Source organism: Littorina saxatilis, unplaced genomic scaffold (assembly GCF_037325665.1).
Source record: "Littorina saxatilis isolate snail1 unplaced genomic scaffold, US_GU_Lsax_2.0 scaffold_1121, whole genome shotgun sequence".
NCBI lineage: Eukaryota > Metazoa > Mollusca > Gastropoda > Littorinimorpha > Littorinidae > Littorina > Littorina saxatilis.
In genome coordinates this window covers 1,844-16,710 of record NW_027126389.1, presented here as the reverse complement: position 1 = coordinate 16,710, position 14,867 = coordinate 1,844, and the positions used below count along the sequence as shown (strand labels likewise).

General features: G+C 44.1%; 1 protein-coding gene across 1 annotated transcript; it reads left to right on the top strand.

Annotated features, from left to right (window-relative positions):
* Positions 1-7,097: 7,097 nt before the first annotated feature.
* LOC138954830 (chondroitin sulfate synthase 3-like) lies at positions 7,098-14,022 on the top strand. The gene is made up of 3 exons (XM_070326594.1): positions 7,098-7,476; positions 9,848-10,266; positions 12,247-14,022. Exons 1-3 carry the CDS (start codon positions 7,243-7,245, stop codon positions 12,467-12,469), a joined length of 876 nt encoding a protein of 291 aa, XP_070182695.1. The 5' UTR covers positions 7,098-7,242; the 3' UTR covers positions 12,470-14,022.
* Positions 14,023-14,867: the final 845 nt, after the last annotated feature.

Genomic DNA, 14,867 nt, shown 5'->3' with positions numbered 1-14,867 from the left:
TTCATTTCTTTAGAAAATGTTAACATCCGAAACCCTTTGGCATGTGAGTGTGAGCAGTTATAGGCAGCACACCATGCTCCTTCGTGAGTTTTTTTTTTTTTTTTTTTTTTTTTGGGGGGGGGGGGGGGTGGCCATGCTCTTTGTCGCGACTACGCGCGAAGCGAAAGGAGGCAGTCTCCTACCGTCCGCGTGGTGGCGCCACAGTGCTTATGGGCAGAATATATATATACCTGCGCAGTTTCAGCGGCACAGACTTGGGGCCCGGGTAGCTCAGGTGGTAGAGCACTGGACTTGTGATCGAGAGGTCGCTGGTTCGAATCCGGGCCGGGACGGACACGGGTCAACTTTATGTGCAGACCCAGAGACGGTATCCATCTCCCACCCCCGTGTCACCACAATGGCACGTTAAAGATCTTGGTCATTCTACCATAAGTGCAGATGGCTGATACCACCTAAACACGCACACATCAAAAGCCGCGAGGGCGTAAAACTCGAATCGTATAAACCAATTCATGTCCAATATAGGCAATTAAGACCTGACGGACAATAAGCCCCTTAAAATTTACTTTTTTTTTTTTGCGGCACAGACTTAGGCCCTTGTTATGGCTAAAAACTAACAAACCAGGTGCTACCACGACACCACCGATGAGGCCTTACCCCCCCCCCCCTCCCCACCCATACCCAGCCAAGGGCTATAAAATGGCAGGCCACCACTTTTAAATAAAACAAACCTTCTTACCTAATAAATACACCTTTCAAAAACTAACCCTTTTACCCTAAAAGTACTTTTAGATGTCCGTGATCTATGTACTCGGTGCCTCGCCGAGCTTTTAAGTTATTCCTGGCACAGGCACCCATGCCAGCTGCGCCATTGGCTGACGGCCGGGGCGTAGGCGGAGTGCCGCCTGGCTTGCCAGTAAATGTAGATATATATACATATTTGTGTGTATGGATGTTCGTTGTGTCACTGTGGCATAGCCTTTTAAAATGTAAATATAACAAGACGTGCGTACTGTATATACTGGTTCTTATTTTCTCTCTGTATAAAGCTGGATCAACTTTTTTTACCTTCGGTTTTATAAAGTGGATCTGAAATTTTTATCTCTTTAAAAAGCATTCTTTTTCGAAATAAACGTTTTCTTTTAAACTAAAAACAAACCCTACCCCAAAAACGCTTTTGAAGACAATATGTACAGAAACGAAGAAACGAACCGAAATCTTTTAATACACTTTTATCACCACTCTTAGCCGCTCCGACATCCTCCCTCCCTCCTTCCCTCCCTCTCCCCCTCCCCCCTAACACATTACCTATATTCATGTCCCTAATAGATACTAGTATCTGTGAGGACGTAAAGGACCCCCATAGTAGCGGCACAGACGACGCACGGCCTATAATTTTTGCTGCGTTGGGGATTATGACGAGAACTTGGCCTGTTTTCCTTTTACGCAACGTGTAGCGGGCTGGTATAATCTGCAGTGCGTCGTCGGTCTTTTGGTCTCATTTGTTTGCACTATTGCGTCATTTCTGTGTACTCTACGGTCTCTGCTACCATCCTGATTAATTTTAGCGTCATATATGTTGCTTTGATTGGCGGATGGACAGATATATATTCCGACAAGGTTGAGTGTGAGCGTAATACGAAAAAATGAGAATCTCTTGGACTTGCTTGGTTTTGCCATAACATTCATTTACTTAAAACGGTTTTTTTGGTTGTGGACTTACTTGTTCATATCTACTTTTATAATCACTCTGTATACACAGTCCAAAATTAACACAAACGATGCGCATTAATTTATACTTTTTGATGAACAAAAAAAATCCTTTTTGAAAAAAATGGACTTGCTCGGTTTTGTGAGCACACGGCAGGGCTTATCCAGTGTGGAAGAAAACGTCTGTCACACGACCAAGTCTGAGTAGCATTTATGTCTCACAGCTTTAACAGAGGAGAGAACAAACACGTTTTGACAAGGCACTTCAGCGATGATTGAGGAGAGATCTACTTCTTTGACGGAAGTGACCGAACAACTATGAATGACGTCTCAGTATGTGTGAATGACGTCACAGTGCGTATCTGTTAAAGCATAGCATTCTTTATGACGTCTTTCTGTGTCTGAATGCGCGAATAGTGTTTTTTTCGCTTTCTTTGTCTTGTCTGTACACAGCTCTGTCCTTCTATTTCAGACTCACAGGCCTCATGAGTGAGCCACTTTCCAATGGCAGCTTAACTCGCGTGTAGAAACAGTACCGTCGTCTGGGATACCGTTTGCAGTATTCTCAATGTTGAAGAATTTGTGAAGAGAAGAAACGAGTAGCAGCGGGAGAAATGAAAATGTGCATGTTTGGCTTGTTCGAGGGTAGTTTTCCCTGTTTTCCTTGTGTTCTTATTTTGTGATAAAAAAACATACTTTTGCATTTGCGGATGAAGGCTACGTTACTACACGTCGGGAAAGAATCAGTGCATCCGAAGGTTATGAGAGAGTCACCACTTTGTAGGCGTCCCCTGGGTGATTGTATTGGTACCAAACATAGCCTATGATCTCACAGTGGTGACACGGAGTTGGGACATGAATACCATCTTGAGTCTGCCCATAAAGAAGGCCCGTGATCCGTCCAAGCCTGGATTCGAACCCGTGGCCCAACTTTCACAAGGCAAGCGCGCTACCCACTGAGCCATCAAGCTGTCAGGATGCGTCTGATGAGAAAGTGGAAATCCCTGATGACCAAGCTGGTCCTTGTCACGATCGGCTACCTCCTGCCTCTCATGTTCATGCCACGGGGGACAGGTAGACACGGGGGGACGCTGCCCTGCTCACACACACAGCTCGCTTTGGACAAGGGACACGCTCCGCCTACGACGTCACAAAATGACGTCATGATCGGTGTGATAACGACACGTCATAACCTGGCGACCAGGGTGTCCGCCATCCACTCCACATGGGGGAAGGACGTTCCGTCTCTCGTGTTTTACGTTGGCATGGCAACCTCTGATGATGCCACGCGGACTGCGGAGCATTTTGAAGACCCCACGTCGGAGCCGGAGCCGGTGAGGACAGTCAACAACCTGCGCGTGGTAGAGCTCCGGGGCGTCAATGACGTCACCTACCCGCCTCGCGCCAAGAGCTTCGCCATGCTACGTCACATGTACCGCGCCTTCGGGCGTCACTTCCGCTGGTTCGTCAGAGCGGACGATGACGTGTACATCCGGTACGAGGCGCTGGTGAAGTTCCTGAACTCGCTGGACCCTTCGCGTCCCTGGTACATCGGCCAGCCCGGCTTCGGGAAGGCAGAGGAGAGGTGTGTGTGTGCGTGTGTGTGTGCGTGTGGGTATATGTATGTGTGTGTGAGTGTGTGTGTCTGTGTGTGTGTGTATGTGTGTGTGTCTGTGTCTGTGTCCGTGTCCGTGTGCCTGTGTGTGTCTGTGTCCGTGTCCGTGTGTGTGTGTGTGTGTGTGTGTGTGTGTGTGTGTGTGTGTGTGTGTCTGTGTGTGTGCGTGCGTGCGTGCGTGCGTGCGTGCGTGCGTACGTGCGTGCGTGTGACTGACGCTTGTTGTTATATAGTAATTGTGGTGTTAATGTTAGTGTATGTTTTTTTTTTAGTGATGTCGTTGAATTTATTTATTTTATACTTAGTTACGTATGTTGGGTGTGCTTAGCTAGAGTAAATGGAGAGAAACCCGCATCTGTCAGAAAAAAATCCCAAACTTGGCCAGTAAAATATTCTGTATACTCCATTCTGTAGGGGGAGGCTGGGACTGGTGGCTGGCCATCCTTACTGCATGGGTGGCCCGGGAATTGTCTTCTCCTCCCCCTCCCTCCGCCTCCTGATCCCCCACCTGGGGGGGTGCGGCGCCATGACGGAGACGTCACACGAGGACACCGAGATGGGCAGGTGTGTGCTGCGCCACGTCAACATCTCGTGCACCACGAAAAGCAATGTGAGTGGTAGTAGTGTTAACTGTGTGAGTGGTAGTAGTGTTAACTGTGTGAGTGGTAGTGTTAACTGTGTGAGTGGTAGTAGTGTTAACTGTGTGAGTGGTAGTAGTGTTAACTGTGTGAGTGGTAGTAGTGTTAACTGTGTGACTGAGTGGTAGTGTTAACTGTGTGAGTGGTAGTAGTGTTAACTGTGTGACTGAGTGGTAGTGTTAACTGTGTGAGTGGTAGTAGTGTTGACTGTGTGAGTGGTAGTAGTGTTAACTGTGTGAGTGGTAGTAGTGTTAACTGTGTGAGTGGTAGTGTTAACTGTGTGAGTGGTAGTAGTGTTAACTGTGTGAGTGGTACTGTTAACTATGTGAGTGGTAGTAGTGCTAACTGTGTGAGTGGTAGTGTTAACTGTGTGAGTGGAAGTGTTGCTAACTGTGTGAGTGGTAGTAGTGTTAAATGTGTGAGTGGTAGTAGTGTAAACTGTGTGAGTGGTAGTAGTGTTAACTGCGTGAGTGGTAGTGTTAACTATGTGAGTGGTAGTGTTGCTAACTGTGTGAGTGGTAGTAGTGTTAACTGTGTGAGTGGTAGTAGTGTTAACTGTGTGAGTGGTAGCAGTGTTAACTGTGTGAGTGGTAGTGTTAACTATGTGAGTGGTAGTGTTGCTAACTGTGTGAGTGGTAGTAGTAGGCCTATTAACTGTGTGAGTGGTAGTGTTAACTATGTGAGTTGTAGTGTTAACTATGTGAGTGGTAGTAGTGTTAACTATGTGAGTGGTAGTGGTCTTATTTATGGGAGTAGTAGTAGTGTTAACTGTGTGAGTGGTAGTGGTCTTAACTATGGGAGTAGTAGTTGTGTTAAAGATGTGAGTGATAGTAGAGTTTACTATGTGAGTGGTAGTGTAAAAATGTTCTTGTTGGAGAAACGAGCATGTGCGGACATGTACGCGTGCATGTATGTGTTTTTGTGCCCGCGCGCACAGGCGCAAGTGTTCAAGCTTACACGCTGTCTTCATGAATACCTGATGTATGGCTATTCCCATGTCTCTCCGGTGCCCCTCGCCAGATGCACAAGCTGTTCCACCAAGTGTACCCCGAGGGGGCGCTGAAGGCCGACATGTTGCGACGTGACACGGGAACCCTCCTCACCCTCCACCCCCTCAAGGACCCCCACTACATGCACTTCGTTCACACTGAGGTCAAGCTGCAGCAACTGCAACGACTGCAGCAACGACTGCAACGCCTGACGACGGAGCTCGCTCAGCTTGACCGCCTGACCGGCGTTGACAACGAAGAAACAAACAACAAGAATGGTAAGGGTGTGTGTGTGTGTGTGTGTGTGTGTGTGTGTGTGTGTGAGTGTGTATGTGTGTGTGTGTGTGTGTGTGTGTGTGTGAATCAGTTTTGCACTAGGATATGTGGGCTCACAAACGGAGATATTCTATAATACGTTCTTCACTTTAAAAAAACAACAACAACATAAAAACAAACTATTTCTCGATACTATCATTGTATTTAAAGAATGGTAAGTTATGTTGTTATTACAAAACAAAACATTACAATCACAGGTTCTTCGCATCCTGAACTCAGGTAAAATGAGTTACTTCCCTTCGGGTCTCATGGCATGATGCCGTTGTTTTCCTTCTCTGGAAAGGAAATCAATTTCTTTACATATTTAGAGCTTTTCGTTATGTGTTATTGATATAAACAGATTCGCGATCGTCCATAATGATTTTTCATGGTGTTGTGTAATTTTTAAATTAAAAAGGAATTGTTATGTTTCAAGCGATCTGTCTTTCGCGGATGTATTTACTGTGCAAACAACTCTAAATATGGAAAAAGTGTCACGTGATAATCAACGTTGTCACGTGATCATAACAAAATGGCTACGGAGCGGACGATACTTTTTCCGTAACCAGTTGGGAGTTACGTAACAATATCACGGTCTCCTTCCCACAATAGTCTCAAAATTTCGACTTGTTTTGACCTCAGAACGATGTCTTTATCATAACTGTGAAGAACAGAACGGAGATCACTGTCGAAGTCGGCTATTCTACAATCACGTTCGTCTTTCGTCTTTTATCAGAAACATTAGCGAAAAACATATGAGAGATAACTCTGTATTCTTGTTTTGATAGATTTCGGCTTTTAGCTCCGCTTCTTTCCCTGTGCTCCGCGTAGCAATTATCCATCCTGTCAGAGAGACATGAGCGATAGCGTGGACCGATGATTATCAGAATGAGGTTCTTCGATCCAAAAGTCTGTAAAGTGGACAGACAGAAGAAAAAAAACTTATGATAGAGATAATGAACTTAGCTAAGAATGTGTTTCTCTTGCAAGAACAACAGCCATTCATAAATAAAACGTTCCAATAACTTACAATTCTGGTTTTGTTTTGTTTTTATGCTGAATTTTTAACGTCAGCAGTCTATCTGTTTTAAAAAAAAAAATTTGACAAAGCAGTCCCGAGACATCCACAGCCGACTACATACACCTACAGCAGACAACGAGACGTGAGGGACTTTGTCAGAGCTAAGCTGGGAGCTTCGCAAAGGGAGAACACCGCCATGTCCCTAGTGCAGTGGGCGGGAAAGCTGTGGGGAGACAACTCCTTGGACTCGGACACAGGGGAAGTAACCGAGGGCGAAATCATCGTGGACGATAACCCTTTGTGGGATTGGCTGGTGAGAAAAAACCACGTGTACAAGGACCTCAACAAAGAGTTCTCCAACAGAAAAGTCGTGGCAGACAAGGCTGACCAAGACCTACAGGCCTTCATGGAGAGTCAGGGTCTGGGCGACGTGACGTCACATCACCAACCGCTGAACAGGTACCAGAGCTACACGCTGAGCCGCGGACTGCAGCACCTGGTCACTCTGCGATACGGCCAGGGCTCCCAGTCCTTCCTGATGACCACGAGGTAGATAATTAAATAGCCTGTAATTGTGTAGCTAAGTCCTATGAATTCTGGTTTTGGTGTGGAAAAGGAATTGAAGGAATTGATGCGCCTGGAGCCAATTGATGGGACTCGCGCTATAGAACAGTTGTTTATTATGAACATTATTATTATTATTTATTTATTTTATTCATTTTAACAAAAATCGAAATAAATACGTGTGTATATGTTATTATAGTTCCCTCTTTGGGCGAGGGCTGGTTGAAAAAAGCTCGTTTGTATGCTTATATGCCACAACCCTCGTAAAACAAAATTTGATTGGATTGGATTGGATTGGATTTGAGGTTCAAGCCCTTGTACTGGTACGAGGTGGACGTGCACACCAACCACGACGCTGTCCTCAGGTCACCATCCGGACCTCACCCCGAGATGACCTCTCCGGACTCTGATGACAGCGACCTGCAAGCCTCGCTCAACGCCTATCGCCATGGCAACAGCGTCACGTCCACCTGGCCGGACCTGAACATCCTGGTGCCTCTGTTGGGACGTCAGCTGGCCTACGTCCGGTTTCTTGACCATTTGACCAGCGCGGCTTCTGGCTACGCCGGCAGAGTGCACGTGCGTGTGGGACTCTACGCCAACACTTCTGGCGACTACCAGCAGGTGTTGATTCATTGTGACTTGTGTAGACGTTGTCATGGATTCTTGATGCTTTTTACATTTAGTCAAGTTTTGACTAAATGTTTTAACATAGAGGGGGAATCGAGACGAGGGTCGTGGTGTATGTGTGTGTGTGTGTGTGTGTGTGTGTGTGTGTGTGTGTGTGTGTGTGTGTGTCTGTCTGTGTGTGTCTGTCTGTCTGTGTGTGTGTGTAGAGCGATTCAGAGTAAACTACTGGACCGATCTTTATGAAATTTTACATGAGAGTTCCTGGGTATGATATCCCCAGACATTTTTTTTTTCGATAAATACCTTTGATGACGTCATATCCAGCATTTTGTAAAAGTTGAGGCGGCCCTATCACACCCTCATTTTTAGATCAAATTGATTGAAATTTTGACAAAGCAATCTTCGACGAAGGCCGGACTTTGGTATTGCATTTCAGCTTGGAGGCCTAACAATTGATTTATGACTTTGGTCATTAAAAATCTGAAAATTGTAATTAAAATTATTATTTTATAAAACGATCCAAAATTACCTTCATTTTATTCTTAATTATTTTCTGATTCCAAAAACATATAAATATGTTATATTCGGATTAAAAACAAGCTCTGAAAATTAAAAATATAAACATTATGATTAAAAAAAAAAATTCGAAATCGATTTAAAAACAATTTCAGCTTTTTCCTTGTCGGTTCCTGATTCCAAAAACATATAGATATGATATGTTTGGATTAAAAACACGCTCAGAAAGTTAAAACGGAGAGAGGTACAGAAAAGCGTGCTATGCAGCACAGCGCAACTACTACAGCGCTAAACAGGCTTGTTAATTTCACTGCCTTTTGCACGAGCGGCGGACTACGGTCATTGTGAAAAAATGCAGTGCGTTCAGTTTCATTCTGTGAGTTCCACAGCTTGACTAAATGTAGTAATTTCGCCTTACGCGACTTGTTTAGTTTGTTCTTCTCTGTTTTCTGTCTTTACTTGTTGCTCCCCTGATCGCGATCTTTTCTATTGTTCTATATCTTTCTTCTCCTGCACAGGGCATTGCGGCACGACTCTCTTCCCGGATGCGCGCTTATCACTTTTTGTGCTGCTGTTGTTGCCAAAATTAGTTGCACACGATTCCTAAGGGGCAGATTATACCTGCGCATAGTCAGCGGCACAGACGACGCACGGCAGATTATCCCAGCCCGCTACACGTTGCGCGAAAAGTAAACAGGCCAAGTACTCGTCATAATCTCTATCGCAGCATCAATAATATGCAGTGCGTCTTCTGTGCCGCTGACTCTTCGCAGGTATATTCTGCCCTGAATAGATGGTGTTCGGAAATAACTCGGGGACCACCAGTGAAGATTCGCCGCTCGCTGGTGATTGGCCCATAATGTCACGTGTGAAAACTTGCCTCAATGTTTCCAATGTTTCGAAAAAAAACTGTTTCACAACCCATACCAACCCGACATAGCTTTTCCCCCGAATTCGTCTATGTTTTTTTTTTGGTTTTTTTTTGTTTGACTATGGTCTTTGTTTTTTGTTGAACCAACAGCTTTTCAGGGGTGGATCCAAGGTTTTTTTCCCGGGGTTTGCTCCAGTTTCCCTGATTTGTATCAACATTTTCTGGGGGGGGGGGGGGGGGCATGCCTCTGTTCCCCCCTAGGAGCCGGCCTTTGTCTTCCAAGTGACGGTTTTGGAAAGTAATTGGGCAATTTGTTGGCTCGGGTTGCACCAGATCGGTCAATTGTCCTTGTTTTCATCCAAATTTGTCTTCTTAAATGTACTTTTTGGAAGGTGTAGTCTGGGAAGTTTCTTGGCTCAGATTGCACCATGCAGATTTTTTTCATTTTCCTTGTTTTATCAACATTTTCTGGGGGGGGGGGCATAAACCTCCGGACCCCCCTAGGTCCGCTTCACGTCGTCGAATTGTCCCTAAAATAAATTTGGACCCCCCCCCCCCCCCCTTTAAAATGATGTGATCCGCCCATGGCTTTTGTTTGAGTTCGTGTCCTCGTTGTATACGCTCAATTCTTTCATGTCATGTGGGTTAAAACCTTGTAAAGTGTATAAGTATATTTTGATGTCTATTATTATTTGATTTGGAATTGTGTACAAAATAATTATTTTATGTATTTGTGTATTAAGGCGCTTAGAACTGTTTTAGGATTTGCACCATATAAATGTCCTCATTATTATTTATTACCATCATGTATTTTGAATGCAATTTTGATTTTGAATCGTGTACAGACAATAATGTGTCCATGTATGTTTTTTTGTGAGCCGCTTAGAACAGGATTTGCGCCGTATAAATATCATCATTATTATTTATCATGTTCATGTATTTTGAATAACAATACATTTTGTTTAAACCGACCAACAGGTGCTTCGGTTCAGCGACAGTTACAGACGACTGAACATCACGCTGGTCAAGATGGAAGGAGTGTTCTCCCGTGCCGGTTCACTGGCTGCGCTGGCAGCTCCCTTCTCTCTGGAGTCCCTCCTCATCTTTATGGACGTCGACCTTGTGCTGACTCAGCGCTTTCTCTACCGGGCCGCCAGCAACGTGGGTTCGGGTAGGGCTTACTTCCCCGTCTGCTTCTCGCAGTTCTCTCCCTTCACGGTCTGCTATGGCCGACCCAACTGCACTGTGAAATTGTTCGACTATTCGCCCGAGGCGGGCAGCTGGCGTGTGTACGGCTTCGGCCTGCTGGCCATTACGGGTGGCGACCTGAAGAAAGCGGGTGGCATCAACACTGAGATGGTTGGCTGGGGCGGCGAGGATGTCGACTTCTACAAAAGGTCAGTTTATGTTATAGTACAAGCCCATCATCTTAATGAACTTCGAGTAATAATGATAATAATAACTGGGCATTTTTAAGTGCCTAACCTATGGCTCTGGGCCCTTTACGAAAGAACATATACAGAATAATACAATTAAATGTACAACTGACCTACATTAAACAATTAACCATTCGGACAAAAATCACCACATGTACTGTTCACACAATATTCATATATGCTATACACTGTCACACTATATATAGCCTACACACATACCCAGCGAACACTTTCAACAATCATGCCAACCCTGTGGGAGAGGAGCAGAAGGGGTCTAAGTCGACCAAAAGTGGGTGCATTACCCGTAGGCGCATTTCCTGTAGGCTGTGGGGAAGGACGACACTGTTCAGTCTCGCGCGAAGCGCGTGCGTGATTCATCTCAGCGTTGCTTCCCTTGTAACATCCAAAATGCGGTTCGACAGGAGGACTAGATGGATTTTCTCATTTCTGCATTTAAAGTTGCAACACTTCTTCTTCTTCAGCGTTCCAGAATTTTCTGGTTACGTGTGAGCTCGTTTGCCCATTTGGGTTCCCCAAACTACTCTGAGAGTACGTATAGTCAGCTTCACTCCGCCTTCGTTGGGTAGGCATGCTGGGTATTTTCGTGTTTCCATAACCCACCGAACTCCGACATGGATTACAGGATCTTTTCCGTGCGCACTTGGTCTTGTGCCTGCGTGTACACACGAAGGGGGTTAAGTCACTAGCAGGTCTGCACATAAGTTGACCTGGGAGATCGGAAAAATCGCAACTCTTAACCCACCAGGCGGCAGCGACCGGGATTCGAACTCACGACCTCCCGATTAGGAGGCTGACGTCTTACCACCACGCCACAGCGCCCGTCGTTGCAACACTGAATCGCAGCTCCTTTGCAAAATACGAACAATGATTGAAAAATATCACATTTTACCAATGTGGCTAAGCATGGCGTGACTCTCAGCGAGATCGACGAAACGCTGCAGGAAAAACGCCTACAGGGAATGCAGCAACTTTTTGTCGACATAGACTCTTAGTTCAGTTTCGTTACAGTTGTTTATGGACAAGACTTGACTGCTGGTAATCCTAGTCTGTAAGTTGGCTGACTTTGTTGAGCTGCTGGCTTCTTTGCTCAGTTCTTGAAAGTCGACTAGTTTACTGATTGACTGACTATTTTGCTTGTCTGCTTCCTAGTTTTTTTGGTTTGATCATAGACCAAATAGCCTGGACCGCCAACTCGTCACGTGACCCTTCGAGGTTACGACTCTCGACTTTCAGGGGCGCGTCGCGTCCGGTTTGAAAGGCCAGCGATTCGAAGACAGTGAAAAGAAAGCACGCTCCAGTTATTTGTGACAATGGGAGGTGACAATGAACTGGATTTTCCAAAACTCCAAACTAAACTTAACAAAACTCATCGAAAAACATGTTCCATATGCACTTTTGCTGAGTTTATTTTAGCATTTTCAGAACTTACCTCGGCAACTTCGTCCATGTTTACAATCGACACCGGATATCACGTCCCCCTGATTTCTGAAAGGCTTGTAAGCGTAGGTTCCTAAATGCGAGAGGCCGCTACCTCGTAATAGAGAGAAAGAGCGGAGAGAGAGCTAGTTGGCGGTCCAGGATAAATGGTCTATGGTTTGATCGGTGCGTTGGCAAGTTGGTTGGCGAGATACGATACGAACAAGCTCAGGTTTTAATTCAATCCCGGGCCCTCTTGGGGCATAGAGAAAAACTGAAATACAACAAAAAAGTTTTTGTTTTTGAGGGTGAAAGTTGCTTGTTCATTTCAGTGCTTGTTATTTGCTCAGATGCCTGGAGACTGGTTCCGAACAACTCTCACCTACTCTGGTACACATGTCGTGTGCATTTAGAGCGCTTACTTCCCTTTGGTTATCAGACCTCAAAACATTCTTAAGTTCTGAGTCCGACACTCCCACATACCGTTCCCTGTTGTGCGTGCAGATGTAAAAACGCCAAGCTCGACATTCTGCGCGCGCCTGACACGGGTCTGCTTCACGAGTATCACGAGCAGGGCTGCGGTCTGGCACTGTCACCCCCACAGAAAGAGGCCTGCTCCAACTCACGGGGCGCGCTCTACGGCTACGCCCCTCAGCTGACCAAGATTCTCAACGACATCGAGATGACGATAAATGATACTCGTCGAGCAGACTTTTTCGTTCATTGATATGACGTCAGATCTGTGCTTCATGACGATGAAAGATACTCGGCGAGCAGACCTTTTTGTTTTTTGGTATGAAGTTAAATCTGTAGTTGATGACGATGAAAAATACACAACGAACATATCTGTTTGTTCATTGATGATACGACGTCAACTCTATGCTTGATGACGATGGAAGATATATATCGGCACGCAGATCTTTTTGTTCATCGATATGACGTCAGATCTGTACTTGGTGACGATGAAAGATACATCGGCAAGCAGACCTTTTTGCTTTTAGTATGACGTCAGATCTGTACTTGATGATGATGAAAGATACATCGGCAAGCAGGCCGTTTTGTTGATTAATATGACGTCAAATCTGTACTTGATGACGATGAAAAATACACAACAGCAGACCTGTTGGTCCATTGGTGTGACGATCAACTCTATAATTGATGACGATGAATGTTATTCGGCGAGCAGAACTTTTTGTTCACTGATATGACGTCAACTCTGGAATTGATGACAATGAAAGATAATCGTCGAGCAGATCTTTTTTCCAGTGATGTGACGTCAGATCTGGACTCAATGACGATGAATGATACTCGATGAGCACGCCTTTTGGTCTGATCTGCAATTGATGACAATAAATGATATCAGTCGGCGAGCAGACATTTTCTCAAGTGATATTGTTTAACATCAATTTGTTTTATGACGTTGAATGATACTAGGCAGACCTTTTCGTCCCGTGTTATGATGCCAATTGTATTTGATGACGATGAATACTCGGCGATCAGACCTTTTCGTTCATGGATGTGACGTCAAATCTGTACATGATGACTATGAAGGATACTCGGCAAGCAGACCTTTTTGTCAATTACTATGACGTCAGATCTGTACTTGATGACGATCAATTATACTCGGCAATCAGGCCTTTTTCTCCATTATTATGACGTCAGATCTGTCATTGATGACTATGAACGATACTCGCCGAGCAAATCTTTATGTTCATTGAGATGCCGTCAACTTGGACTTTATGACGATGAATTATACTCAGCGAGCAGACCATTACATTTTGTATAAATTGATGTTTCGTTAAATCTGTAATTGATGACGATGAACTGCATTCCTTGATCAGACCTGATCGTTCATTGATATGATGTCAAATCTGTACTTCATGACGATGAATTCTACTGGACAAGCGGACCTTTTTGTCAGACGATATGACGCAAAATCTAAATTTGAAAATGCTGGAAGCGTTTTTAAAGTGACTCTTTCTAACGGGAAAACTTGTGCCGCGTGGTTGTGCCTACTAGTCAGTGATCTAACTACTGTCTCATTCATCGAATTAAGATTTGGCTTACACTATTTTGTACTTGAATTTCTTTCTTTCTTTCTTTCTTTCTTTCTGTCTTTCTTTCATTTTTTTCTTTCTTTTTACATTTAGTCAAGTTTTGACTAAATTTTTTAACGTAGAGGGGGAATCGAGACGAGGGTCGTGGTGAATGTGTGTGTGTGTGTGTGTGTGTGTGTGTGTGTGTGTGTGTGTGTGTGTGTGTGTCTGTCTGTGCGTGTGTGTGTGTAGAGCGATTCAGACCAAACTACTGGACCGATCTTTATGAAATTTGATATCCCCGGACGTTGTTTTCTTTTTTTCCATAAATACCTTTGATGACGTCATATCCGGCTTTTTGTAAAAGTTGAGGCGGCACTGTCACACCCTCATTTTTCAATCAAATTGATTGAAATTTTGGCCAAGCAATCTTCGACGAAGGCCGGACTTCGGTATTGCATTTCAGCTTGGTGGATTAAAAATTAATTGATGACTTTGGTCATTAAAAATCTGAAAATTGTAAAACAAATAATTTGTTTTTAAAACGATCCAAATTTACGTTCATCTTATGCTTCATCATTTTCTGATTCCAAAAACATATAAATATTTTATATTCGGATTAAAAACAAGCTCTGAAAATTAAAAATATAAAAATTATGATCAAAATTAAATTTCCGAAATCGATTTAAAAACAATTTCATCTTATTCCTTGTGGGTTCCTCATTCCAAAAACATATAGATATGATATGTTTGGATTAAAAACACGCTCAGAAAGTTAAAAAGAATAGAGATAAAGAAAAGCGTGCTATCCTTCTCAGCGCAACTACTACCCCGCTCTTCTTGTCAATTTCACTGCCTTTGCATCGAGCGGTGGAACTGACGATGCTACGAGTATACGCTCTTGCTGTAAAAATGCAGTGAATTCAGTTTCATTCTGTTAGTTCGACAGCTTGACTAAATGTTGTAATTTCACCTTACGCGACTTGTTCTTTCTTGATTTTCTTTCTTTCTTTCATTTTTTTAGTCATCCATTTATGTCTATTTATATATTTATTTATGTATTTCACATTTTTTCGTTTTTACATTTAG